Below are 12,049 nucleotides of genomic sequence, written 5' to 3' on the forward strand. Positions count from 1 at the left end.
TTGAACTCTTTGGTGGGAGAAAAGAAGAATCAACAAACGCCCTGTACATCCTGAGCCTTTTATACTTTCGTCGGATCCTTCTAATGTCCTTCGAGGGAATCTTTTGCTCAAGTTTGTGTTGAATATGTGGTATTTGACGCGCGTCTTGGGCTTTGTCACCCTCGTCGGGCCTTAGTTAGAAAACCCCGACCTGAAACCTTCCTTTACTTTCGAAAAACTTCAGTCTTGGATTTTGTCATCCCTTGGACAGTCATTTACCCTCCAGTGTACGTAAGTTCAACTTGCCTAAGGCTTACGATAGTCAGTTTAGAGTCGGTAGAATCGGTGTTTAAATTCGGAGACCGACAGGGATGCATATGCATAGATGTGGCGAACATTGCAAATGACCATGAATGGGTGCACTGTCGGAGCTTTTGCTAGAAATTTGGCCGACATTGCCACTGAAAAGATTCCCTCGGTACCTCGCAAGGATCTGGCTATACACAGAGCACGGAATCAAATTGCTATATTCATACAGCTTTTGATAAAAAGGAAAGGCTGCTAGTTGAGGAAATTTAAGGCTGCTAGTCATTTGTCTTCATGAATTGTTGCACATAGTATTAAAAAATACCACATCATAGCACAAAATCTAAGTACTACTTCACATCTTCTGCTTCTTACTAGCAGATTCCTCCAATTCTAACTCCTCAGCATCTAAACACCGCTTCCGGATGTTCAGAACAATTCGGAAATGTTTCATAGTTAACAAACCATCAGCTTCCGACAGAATTTGGGCAGTTTTAACCATATTCTTTATTTCTCTTCCATTTAGATTTTTCTCCGCCAGTTCATCCAATTCATCGTCGCTGATTTGGAATGTCGCAGGCGCAAATCGGTCCAAGAAGTTTGACCAAACTTTCCTCCGCGCTGGTGCATCCAAGCTAGTGTAAGGGAGTATGAGGTCTGCTCGGGATCTAAATGCCGGGTCTATGGCACTGACCCTGTTTGTAGTCAGAAACATCAATCCGCGATAGTATTCCAAGCGCCGAAGGAAAACTAAACATAAAGTTAGAGCCAGGATCAAAAATGTAAAAAATTCGTTGGCTGAAGGTGAATCTTACTAGAGACTAGTCCATTTCGGTTCATGCTATCAATGCTCCTAGCTTCCAAGAAGACATCTCCTTCGTCTAACAAGAGTATTGCATTCCAGAGTCGACAACGTTCCAGTGCCTCATCGAGCGCGGTTTCAACTTCGCGCAGGGCTGTCCCAAGCTCTCCCGCACCTAAAACATAGAGGGGCGCCTGTGATCTTTCCGCCACTAGTGATGACGAGGGTCAGTGGACAATGAGTACCGTCTTTTGACATGTACCGCTGTGATAACTTACCTGCCTCTGCAGTCAGAGTTTTGCCTACGCCTGGCGGACCGCACAGTAATATGATGATCCCCTCCCCTGCATAAAATTTGTCAATTACGGGTTTACTTAGATATGAACTGATCATGAAGTAGCTCACCTTTGTTTTGTACAAAATCGTCAAATCTTTTTACCCTGGTTTTTAAACGATCCGCAAATGCCATGACCAAGTCCTTTTCACCCTCAGGGAGAACTAGCTTCTCATATGCAGTCTGGTTCCAATCAGGATCCTGAAGTTCGTCGATATTAAGTTCACCTGGAAGATTCACAGAATATCAGCTATCATATTTATACCTGTCGAGAATGAGGCGTTTGAACTACATACACCATTCTTTTGTAGTTAGGTCAAAGCCTCTGACCCGAGGAACACTGAGGAGGAGTTCCGCGTCAGTTAACGGAGGACGTTCTTCCTTCCTTTCTCCGTTCGCCAACGTCTGGGTTTCTTCACCCCCTACCGACATATCATCCTTATCTTTTTCTTCACGGCGTCGGGATAATTCCGGAGCGACCTTGTTTTGACACTTGTAGTACGCATATCCGTCGACTATGACTCGACCCGAGACCTAGCAAAGTCAGATTGACCCGAGCATTCAAAATCAGGTTTGGACGACTTACTGGTTTCTCAACTTCCTTTGAGCTGAAGTAAGTCTTTTCGATAACGTACTTGCTGCCTACGCAATTGTGTATGGAGAATCCGCGAAGCGCAGCAAACTTTTGGCCCCGGGAGAGTAGTTGCTCTTGCACCTGAGCCTGGTTCGGGAGGAATTCAAAAGGGAACGCGGCTAGTGATGTCACACGTTGTGATCCATCAAAATCCGGGATCTTAACCACGAAACTTATAAAGCCGCAGTAACTCCCATTCCAGTCATAGCGAAGCAGCTCAAGACGCCAACGATCTGGACGTTTCTTGTAAACGCTCTCCTTTTTCTCTTTGAATTTGAGGCTTCGAAGTTTAGATACACAAAGGCGAGTCCCCAACTTCGTCACCACAAGCGTACCGGGGGCGAATAATAACCAGAGAGACTTGAACACAATCGCGTTTGCGTCCTTGATCTGTTTTAGTTCCGATAGATATGGGGTGATATTCGGTTTGAGCGCTTCACGCAGCAGTCCAACTTCCGCTCTAATAGGATATTCCTTCTGTTTGCTTCCAGATTCCTCCAAAATTTTATCCCAGACGTGAAAAAAACTTTTGAAGGGAGGCGAAAACGTAAACGGCGTAGGACCGGAGTTCCAGTCCGGATAACCGGTGAAGATACTCTCAAGAGAGGTTTTTAAGCGTGAACTTTGAATCTCAATTGTTTGAGTTTTCCAAGACGGCGCTTGTCCGTCTCCATCGCCCTCTTCCTTAGAGAACCGTTGAATGATAGCTGAGCGGTGACCTATTGCCTGTAGTCGCCGCTCTTCCTTGGCCGGGTCATCGAACTCGGACCACAATGCAGTTTCGTCGCCCTTGGAATGATTGTAAAGCCGCTTGGTCTCACTTTTCGCGCCCTGGCCGCCACGGTCTTCCCGCTCCATTTTAGAATATCAAGATAGCTAGCTTTTGGCTTAGCCTAGGCTAGGGCTTAAAGACAACGGCTTTCGTTATTTTAGCGGCCACCCTCGGGAACTGTAGTTGGTTGAATGCGCTTAGCAGCCGACGTCAAGGTCGAGAGTACTGGCCTGGTCTGGTTGACAGAAATATATTGATACCGGCTATACCAGTAGCATCAATTCTGGTTTACGAGATAAGGTATATCAGTACGAAACAAGTATATCGGAGATATAGAATATAATTAATTTTGTGGATACTGCTGTCGCAATTTCATAAGCATTCTTTGAAAAGAATAGATTGGGAAGGCCTCCTGGCTTACCTATTAATATTGTGCGAAAAGGGATTCTGCTCTCAATATCCACAGCCTTAGAAAGCCGCTGCTTGACTAACCAAGGTTGTGAGTTTAAGAACAAATCCGCCATCGCTAGCTAGCCAGACTCCCGCTCTTCCCACGCTTCATGCATGATCAATATGTTGGTATCTCGCCCTGGATATTTACTCGTCAATTCGCCAGCTGTCCTCCCATGAGGCCCACAATACTGTTAGAGGGACCAATAAAACGGCCAGTACATAATAACAGAAAAACTAACAGAGTCTCGGATTATGGAGTCTCAGTTGGCTTGCAGCTGCAGGATCATGCAGAGGCCGCCTATGCATCGAGCGGTGTGCAGGTTTACGAAAAGCACTCTCGTCTCACTTTAAGGATCCAGGGCTGAGAAAAGTTTACAGTTTTCCTCATATTTGCAAATCGATTAAATCCCTCCTGCATTCCTTAGCATCCCTGCCTGGATAGCTGTGATAGTCCGTTTTCGCGATGTCAATATACCCTGTTTCCAGGAAGGCGATGAAATTTCCAATTGCCAAGTTTCGCTCAAATGGCTGCTCCTAGATACTCATGGTATCCTCCCCGATTTAAAAAAGAGGGGTAGCGAGAGGCGTTTGTTCTTGTATCTCATTGGAGAATATCTACTGACATAGGCGTTATATATTTGTCAGGGTGTGAGTACCGTCATAAGTGCGGTTCAGAAATTTAAAACGTACCAAGATACGCCCATACATTCGGTTGCATGGTTAGCTCGATAGTCAACATCGAGAGGCCCTCTTTCAGTTCGCGAATTCGCGTTCGTCTACTTCATTTCATCTTCTGTTGTCGTGTTGTGGTAATCATATTAAGCCGCTAAGAGTCGACCATGTTGGAAGCGCTGCAGTCTCGTAGCGAAATTATGGAACCACTGATCCAAGACTACTCGGTTGGTTGGATATGTGCTTTACAGGAAGAATATGAAGCTGCGGCCGGCATGCTTGATGATGAATTCGACGGCCCAGAGATCAATGATATGCGCGACAACAACACTTATGTGTTTGGTTGTATCAACGGTCACAATGTGGTTATCGGATGTCTGCCACATGGTCGATACGGCACCTGCGCCGCCGCAATTGTTGCGAATGATATGGTTCGATCATTTCCGAACCTGAAGTTTGCATTGATGGTAGGAATTGGGGGTGGTGCACCAACTCGCGAGAGAGATATCCGCCTCGGGGATGTAGTCGTCGGTGTACCAATAGGAAAACACAGCGGTGTAGTCCAATACGACTTCGGAAAGCGGTTATCGAACGGTATATTCTTACAATCTGGTCAGCTAAATGCTCCTCCGCGGGTCCTTCTTGGAGTTCTCCCCGAGATACAACGGCGCCATAATGATCCTAGGAAGCCAGACACTATCGCCAAACACTTAAGTTTGATGGATGACCGGCCAAACTTTCGATGCCCTGGGGATGACCGACTTTACCGTGCTGATTATCAGCATAGGACCAAGAAAAGAAAAAATTGTGAAGACTGTGAAAATGATGGATTGGAGGATCGCCCGCACCGTCAATCCAAACGGAGGGTTACGGTTCACTACGGCACTATTGCATCCGCCAATTCAGTCATGAAGGACGCAACGGAAAGGGACCGGCACGCTAACGACCCGGAGCTGAATATTTTATGTTTCGAAATGGAAGCCGGAGGTCTAATGAACAACTTCCCGTGCCTTGTTATTCGAGGAATCTGTGATTATTCAGACTCACACAAAAACGACGACTGGCACAATTACGCTGCGCTTACAGCTGCTGCATATGCAAGAGAGCTTCTTTATGTCCTAAAGCCTAGAAAGATAGCCTTTTTAGAGCCATGGGTGGGAGAAATAGGAACTAGTATGTGGATAGACATTATCGAGTAGTGCCCTACGAATGCTAACGTGACGAGTCATAGTTCTTGGGGAACTTAACGATGGGGTTTCATATATTGCAGCAAGAACTAACAGTATAGTTCGCCACCAACGGAGCCAGGAAGAAGTGGAGATACTGGAGTGGCTGACTCCGATCGACTACGCTCCACGACATAACGATTTCATCAGGAGACGAGAACCGGGGACTGGCCAGTGGCTCCTGGAATCACCAGAATTCCAGAAATGGCGGGAACATAGCGGCCGGACATTATTTTGTCCAGGCATTCCCGGAGCAGGCAAAACAATTCTCGCATCGGTTATTATTGACAGTCTTATTGGAGAATATCATCAAGATGCTGCTATTGGAATAGCTTACTTTTACTGTAGCTTTCAGCGACAGGATGAACAAATGGTAGATGACTTACTCATTAATCTCTTGAAGCAGCTAGCCCGGGGGCGGCAGAGCTCGCTAGATATCGTGAAAAAGCTTTATTCAAAGCACAAGGAACAGCAAACGCGGCCGTTATTTACTGAGATATCAGAGGCTCTTCGTTCGGTCGTAACGCAATACTCAAGAGTTTTTATTGTTATTGACGCTCTGGACGAGACAAATGGTGGGTGTCATGGAAAGCTACTTTCTGAAGTTTTCAGCCTTACAAAGGAATGTGGAGCAAACTTTCTTGCGACTTCGAGGCCAATCCCTGATATTACAAAGAGGTTTAGAGGATGTATGTCAATCGCAATAGAAGCCCAGGAGCAGGACGTCCGAAGATACCTAGACGGCCGTATGCAAGAGTTACCACCGTTTGTTCAGGACAATCCAGATCTACAGGAAGAAACTAAGGCCTCTATTGCCAAATCTGTCCAAGGGATGTGAGTTCAAGACTTAATACTTTTTTGGAAACTTGAATTTCTTAGCGTCAAATCCCGAATTTTCAACTAACAGCGTCAGGTTCCTACTTGCACAGCTTCATCTAGATTCCCTTATTGGAAAAAGATCTCCAAGGGCTGTCAAAAATGCACTCTCGAATTTACCGAAAGGTTCTGGCGCGTCCGACCAAGCTTATGATGAGGCAATGGAACGGATTGAGGGACAGATACACGATCGCAAAGAATTAGCAAAGCAAGCTCTATCGTGGATCGTATGCGCCAAAAGGCCTTTGAATACAACAGAACTTCCCCATGCGCTGGCTGTGAAACCCGGCGACTTGGAATTGGACGAAGAGAACATCTCGCCAATCGAATACATCGTCTCTGTCTGTTCAGGCCTAGTCACAATCGACGAAGAAAGTAAAATCATTCGATTAGTTCACTATACTGCACAGAAATACCTCGATCGAAGACAAGAAATGTGGTTTCCAGAAGCGCAGACCGAAATCGCGGAGGTATGCGTCACCTATCTCCAATTCCGTGTCTTTGATACTGGGCCATGCCAATCCGACAGCGATTTTGAGTGCCGACTGAAATCAAACCCACTCTACGACTATGCTGCACACAATTGGGGATACCATGCTAGCAAGATCTCGGAGCTACCCGAGTCTATCGAAAGCTTCCTTGCCTCTGCTCCCAGTGTGGAAGCAGCAGCTCAGGTAGTGCTAGCCGGTCACCAGGGAGCTGATTCCGATTTATGTGCTTTACAGCAGGTTACCGGACTACACTTAGCGGCCTATTTTGGAGCCCGCAATATAGTAGACCTCCTAATATATGACGGTAGCCTTGATGTTAAGGACAGCCATCATCAGACGCCAATACTGCTTGCTTCACGGTATGGGAATGAAGACGTCGTTGAAGTACTGCTTGACAGAGGTGCCGAGGTCGAATCGGGGGACAAATTTGGTTGGACCCCATTGTTGTGGGCTGCAAAGAACGGACACGAGGCTATAGTAGAGAAAATTCTTGATCGTGGGGCCCAAGTTGACTCAAAGGATACCTATGGAATGACATCACTGCATTGGGCAGCTTGGGAAGGGCATGAAGCAGTTGCATCCATTCTATTGGAACGTGGTGCTGATATAGAAATGGAAACCGCGAAAGGAGGCACACCATTAGCAATAGCCATTGAAAGCAATTCAGAGGCGATTGTCAGATTGTTAATTGAAAACCGAGCTGAAACCGGCTATGAGTATACGCCCAACGACTTCCATGAACCGCTAATTCTATCGATGGATTTTGAGCGAGATCGTCCAGGGCGGAAAAGAAATCCTGCATTTTTGCAACATCATCGGCTTCGATGGGACATACTAGCGGAAGAAACAATAAATCAGTTATTCGCTGGCACTGATGCAACCTCTGGAAGGAAGTCCGATTTTGAGTTATCTGTGGAAATACAAAAAACTACAACAGGATGGCACACGAAAATGAAAATACAATCTGATTCTGAAACATCAGCCGAAATACCAAAGAACTCCAGACCGGGCGTTAAGGATTCCTGGAGTAAACAGAAACCATTATCACGGGCTGCTAAAAGGGGGCTAGGTCCAGTAGTTGAGCTACTGTTGAAAAGTGGTGCTGAATTTAACCCTAAGGACAATCTTAATCCGCTTTCGCTGTGCGACGCTGCGAGGGACGGACATGAAATGACAGTCAAGAGTTTATTGGAACACGGTGCCCAAGTCGACGAGATGAGTGGCTCGGGCTGCACGCCACTATTTTTAGCCGTGGTTCACGGGCATGAAATAATAGTGAAACTATTACTGGAAAATGGAGCTGATATTGACATACCGGAAACTAAAGGCGGCGTTACCCCGTTGCTCGCAGCTGCACTGTACAACCATCTGGGGCTAGTAAAACTATTGTTAGACAGGGGCGCCAGCATCAATTGTCAAGAAAAAAAAAGAAAAATTGGGCCACTGGTGATGGCGGTGTTGCAAAAGAATATAATGATGACTACACTGTTGCTAGACAGCGGCGCCGAAGTCGAAGCTAGAGATAAAGAAGGCAGAACCGCCTTATTTTGGGCTGCCGGACTTGGACACACCGAAATTGCAGAGCTACTGCTGAATAGAGGTGCTGACGTCAATTCCAGAGACAATTCAGGCTGTATACCATTAAATATAGCTTCCTATTCAGGGACTGAAGGTGTAGTGAAGCTGTTGCTAAAGAACGGTGCCGACATCGATTCTCGGGATAATAACAACGGAACACCGCTATTTCGTGCCGCCTCGAGAGGGCGCAATAACATGTTAAAAATATTTTTGGCTGATAAGAGAGTCGACGTTGACGCTAAAAATCACTACAACTTGACGCCGCTATCAGTGGCAGCTAGACGTGGACATAAAGAGACTGTCAGAGTTCTTCTTGCAACTGCAAGAGTGGACTTAGAAATTAAGGACGACGTTTTCGGCAGGAGCCCTCTATGGTGGGCAAAAAGAGAGGGACACCACGACACAGCGGAGCTCCTCATCGAGAATGCGAGGCGCAGAGGGTTATCCTTATCGGATAATGATATATCCCATATGCACAACGGCTATACTAAGTCTGATGAAAAGTCTACTAGGTTTTGCGACGCTTGCGAGCTAGGAATTCCGGAAAAGGGTGAACTCTACTATAAATGTGAGACTTGTGACGGTGGAGATTTCGACCTTTGTTTGAATTGCGTTAAGGCCAACGCTCATTGCCGAGACAAGTCTCATGATAATCCGGTAGCACCTTCGACGGAGCCTGAATCGTCAGGTCCAGTATCCGATGCTGACCCCGAATCAAACACTATTTGGGATCGATTTTTTGGCACAGGAGCCGGTTCATATTATCTAAATCAAATCTTAAGATACTGGGCTGCAATGGATACGGAAGCGGCATAACATAGAAGACTGATAATGCGGCATTTTTATTCAAGATGTTTTTGTTCGAATTCATTGGACTTCATTAGTTAGTACCTATCAGCTTTATATGCGTATTGCTACAAATGCCTAAAGAAAAAAAAGAAGACGAAACAGTTGAAAGGGATGAAAAAGCGAAAAACAGGGACGCTAAGTCACATTGGCGCACTGACATTCCGACGCTTCGACACTTGCTATGGGCCGAGGCCGAGTCCAGCTGCCTTACTCTTTCTTCTTTTCTTGGAGGCTGGGCTAGTCGGTGACACAGTCTTCCCCTTGTCCTTCGCGACAGCGGCTGCAGCAGCGGCTGCAGCAGTGCTAACTGGAGGTAACGCCTCCCTCGCAGCTGCCTTTTCCTTGTTGAGGCTTGGTTGACTTTGTGACTGACTATGGGTGTGGCCCTGACTTTGACTATTTCCCATCATAAGCTGTTGTGGATCCGTAATTGGATTATCATCAAGATAGCCACCCGGTACGGTACTAAATCTTAGACTAGCTGCTAGTGAAGATTGCATGTTGATGGACTCTTTTGTGATGGTGACATCAACAGATGAAGGTGGCACGTTGCTAAGGGTGGAAGGTGGTGGTGGTGGAACGCTAGACTGGGCAGATGATTGCGGAGGAACACTGCCGGACAGCGAAAAGGATGCATTTGCAGAGGCCGTTTGAGAAGGTTGTAAGGGCTGTGGTGGGAAATATGTATACCCAGCCTCTGTAGAAAAATGAACAAGAGAAGAACAAAGCTCCTGTGCCTTTAGGATGTCTGATGTAACAGTCAACTATAGAGGTCATAGCTATTAGCTTCAATACAATGCTTTCTCTGATTTCTTAGGAACTAGCCTCACCAATCGAGCGGTCATAACCTTCTCCATTGTTGGCGCCATGAAGACATTCTCTCCGACTACGAAATAGACATCCAGCAGCTGTGTTTCTGTTGGTGATCTCCGCATCTGCTTCTTAATAACCCACATAGCATTCGCCGGGTCTTCGGCAGCGACAACGAATTCAACGCCAATCATTGACTTCAACCGACTCTCAAAGGCTGCACGGTTATGTACCAAGTGGTTTAATGAAGGATTCGTCTGGGTTTGCATGAATAACGACGAATTATTACTAGACCTGTCGAAAAATGGTGAATTGAAGAAGTACAGAAGAACTATATCACCCGGTTGGTTTGTGATTATTAGCCAACCGCTATGCTTGTGTATATGCGAGCCATAGAAGGGTCAGGAAGATTATACTATTGTTGCTATTCAACTGCCCCCATTGCTGAATAAACCACGGCATCCTCCATAACACTTCATCCAACGGCGGTTCCTCGGCAGGTTGTGCCATTGTCGGATCAAGGTTCTTCCCTTTCCGCTGCAAGTAAATAGCCCCCCGGGCCGATAGCGAGGCGTGTCGGCTTCTGCAAGTGGGAGGCTATAGCGTAACCAGGGCACAGTGGATTGCCGGGTCCGCTGCGAGCTTGGATGTAGGCTTAGTTTCCTTCTCTCCGTGTTTGGCCTATGAGCTTGGCTATGATATGATATGATATGATATGATATGATATCGTGTCCTATCGTGTCCTATCGTGTTCTAGCTTGGAGAGAGCTTTGATGTCGGGGAGTTGGACGTTGTCGATGTTTGACCGAAGGTGTTTGAGAAGGGCGCGCGAACGGCTGCATGCAATTAATGTGAGTGTGTTTGGCGACGGTTTGAAGAATCGCGCCAAGACTTTACCGGGAACGTTTCAGGATCTGCCCGGAACAAGTCTACGTGGTACAGGGATGGGCCAGGTCACACAACGCAACTACACAAGATCAGATCAACTTCTAAGATATCTGAAGATATATCTGGATATGTTATTATCAACATCACCACCCTTAATGGCCAAGCTACAAACAACTTCAAACCAATCGGAGAGCCATAGCCACTGAGCAAGCCCCGTCATGAGTGCATTATTAGGGAGAGAAACCAGAAAAAAAAATTAAGAAGCAGGAGGAGGAGAGGAAGAAGAAAAAGAAGCAAAAAATGCCTCAAATTCCAGATATATGTATGTGTATGTATGTCGATCAATCCAATTCTCCACGGCTCAAATCAAGTCGAATTAATTTGAGGGTCGACTGATACGCCGAAAGGAGGTTGTAAATTGGAGACAGATCGCTGGAAATCTCGAAACGCAAGCACTGCCCGGATGTACAGTTCCCAAGCGGGTATAAGACGCATTCGCTTAGCCCAAAAGTTTAAACTGACGGAGGTCCATCGCCCAAGGCCAAGGAGCTTACGTTAACTTGACCTCCTATTTCACAGTTTCTAGAATAACCTTAATACCTAAGAAAGGGATCGATGTCCGAATGACTTATGCCTTTGGTTCCGCATCAAAGGTCATTTCTTGTGACGACAAGTCGGCAAGAGACCTTAACTCGAGCCGTTTTCCGTAGTAGAGCGGTCCTTTACATCACTATAGTCCCATGAAAGGGGAGGGGGAAAAGAGAAGAAGGTTGTTCCTGAGACTGTGTCATCCTTTAGCAAATCGTATTATGAAAGGAAATATGGATATGCCGGTCCCAAAGCAAGCTGCAATGCGGGGGACAGGCTTCCGTTCTTTTTTCGAATACGAACTTTTTAAGCTCAAAAAGCCAACAAACCTGCTTGAAACAAGAAGACGATGTTGTCCAAAAGGTGTGGCAATTACAATATCAGCCGGTTGGTCTTGATATCCCTTCATAAAAAATTGATAGCTAGTGACATACCAGAGGCAAAGATTGAGGGAACCAGCAGGGAACTAGGCTATAATATCGCCATGAGGAAGACCGGATTAACAGTTTCTGCGAAGGCCGCGGAATAATCCACCCGAAAATATGAGCTGGCCACAGTTTTTACTGTCCGTTTATACCGGCCGGAGGTCTGTGGGCAAAGCAGCATGGATGGGCCGTTCTTTTTTTCTGATATCAAGAAAGGGAAAAAAAACTCTTCGTTTCTATTGAATTCTACCAGAAATAACAACTAGTTTGTTGGAAATTCAGGATGGCACGCGGGCATTCGGGCTTTGATTGTCTGCATTTAGCCTGGGAGCTTTATGCACACTTGTTTGTTAAGAGACCTTTGGT

General features: G+C 46.1%; 3 protein-coding genes across 3 annotated transcripts; 1 reads left to right on the plus strand and 2 right to left on the minus strand.

Annotated features, from left to right (window-relative positions):
* Nucleotides 1-640: 640 nt before the first annotated feature.
* On the minus strand, nucleotides 641-2,913 carry AOL_s00097g500 (uncharacterized protein; the record flags this gene model as incomplete). Its single annotated transcript, XM_011126333.1, has 6 exons — nucleotides 641-1,035; nucleotides 1,101-1,298; nucleotides 1,366-1,431; nucleotides 1,493-1,648; nucleotides 1,718-1,955; nucleotides 2,008-2,913. The coding sequence occupies 6 exons, from the start codon at nucleotides 2,911-2,913 to the stop codon at nucleotides 641-643; spliced, it is 1,959 nt and encodes a 652-aa protein (XP_011124635.1).
* Nucleotides 2,914-4,119: 1,206 nt separating this feature from the next.
* On the plus strand, nucleotides 4,120-8,939 carry AOL_s00097g501 (uncharacterized protein; the record flags this gene model as incomplete). The annotated part of the gene is made up of 3 exons (XM_011126334.1): nucleotides 4,120-5,125; nucleotides 5,184-6,012; nucleotides 6,086-8,939. The coding sequence occupies 3 exons, from the start codon at nucleotides 4,120-4,122 to the stop codon at nucleotides 8,937-8,939; spliced, it is 4,689 nt and encodes a 1,562-aa protein (XP_011124636.1).
* Nucleotides 8,940-9,151: 212 nt separating this feature from the next.
* AOL_s00097g502 (uncharacterized protein) lies at nucleotides 9,152-10,292 on the minus strand (the record flags this gene model as incomplete). Its single annotated transcript, XM_011126335.1, has 3 exons — nucleotides 9,152-9,736; nucleotides 9,803-10,113; nucleotides 10,199-10,292. 3 exons carry the CDS (start codon nucleotides 10,290-10,292, stop codon nucleotides 9,152-9,154), a joined length of 990 nt encoding a protein of 329 aa, XP_011124637.1.
* Between the last annotated feature and the right edge of the window lie 1,757 nt (nucleotides 10,293-12,049).

The sequence above is a fragment of the Orbilia oligospora genome, assembly GCF_000225545.1.
Source record: "Orbilia oligospora ATCC 24927 unplaced genomic scaffold scaffold00097, whole genome shotgun sequence".
In the NCBI taxonomy this organism is placed as follows: Eukaryota; Fungi; Ascomycota; class Orbiliomycetes; order Orbiliales; family Orbiliaceae; genus Orbilia; species Orbilia oligospora.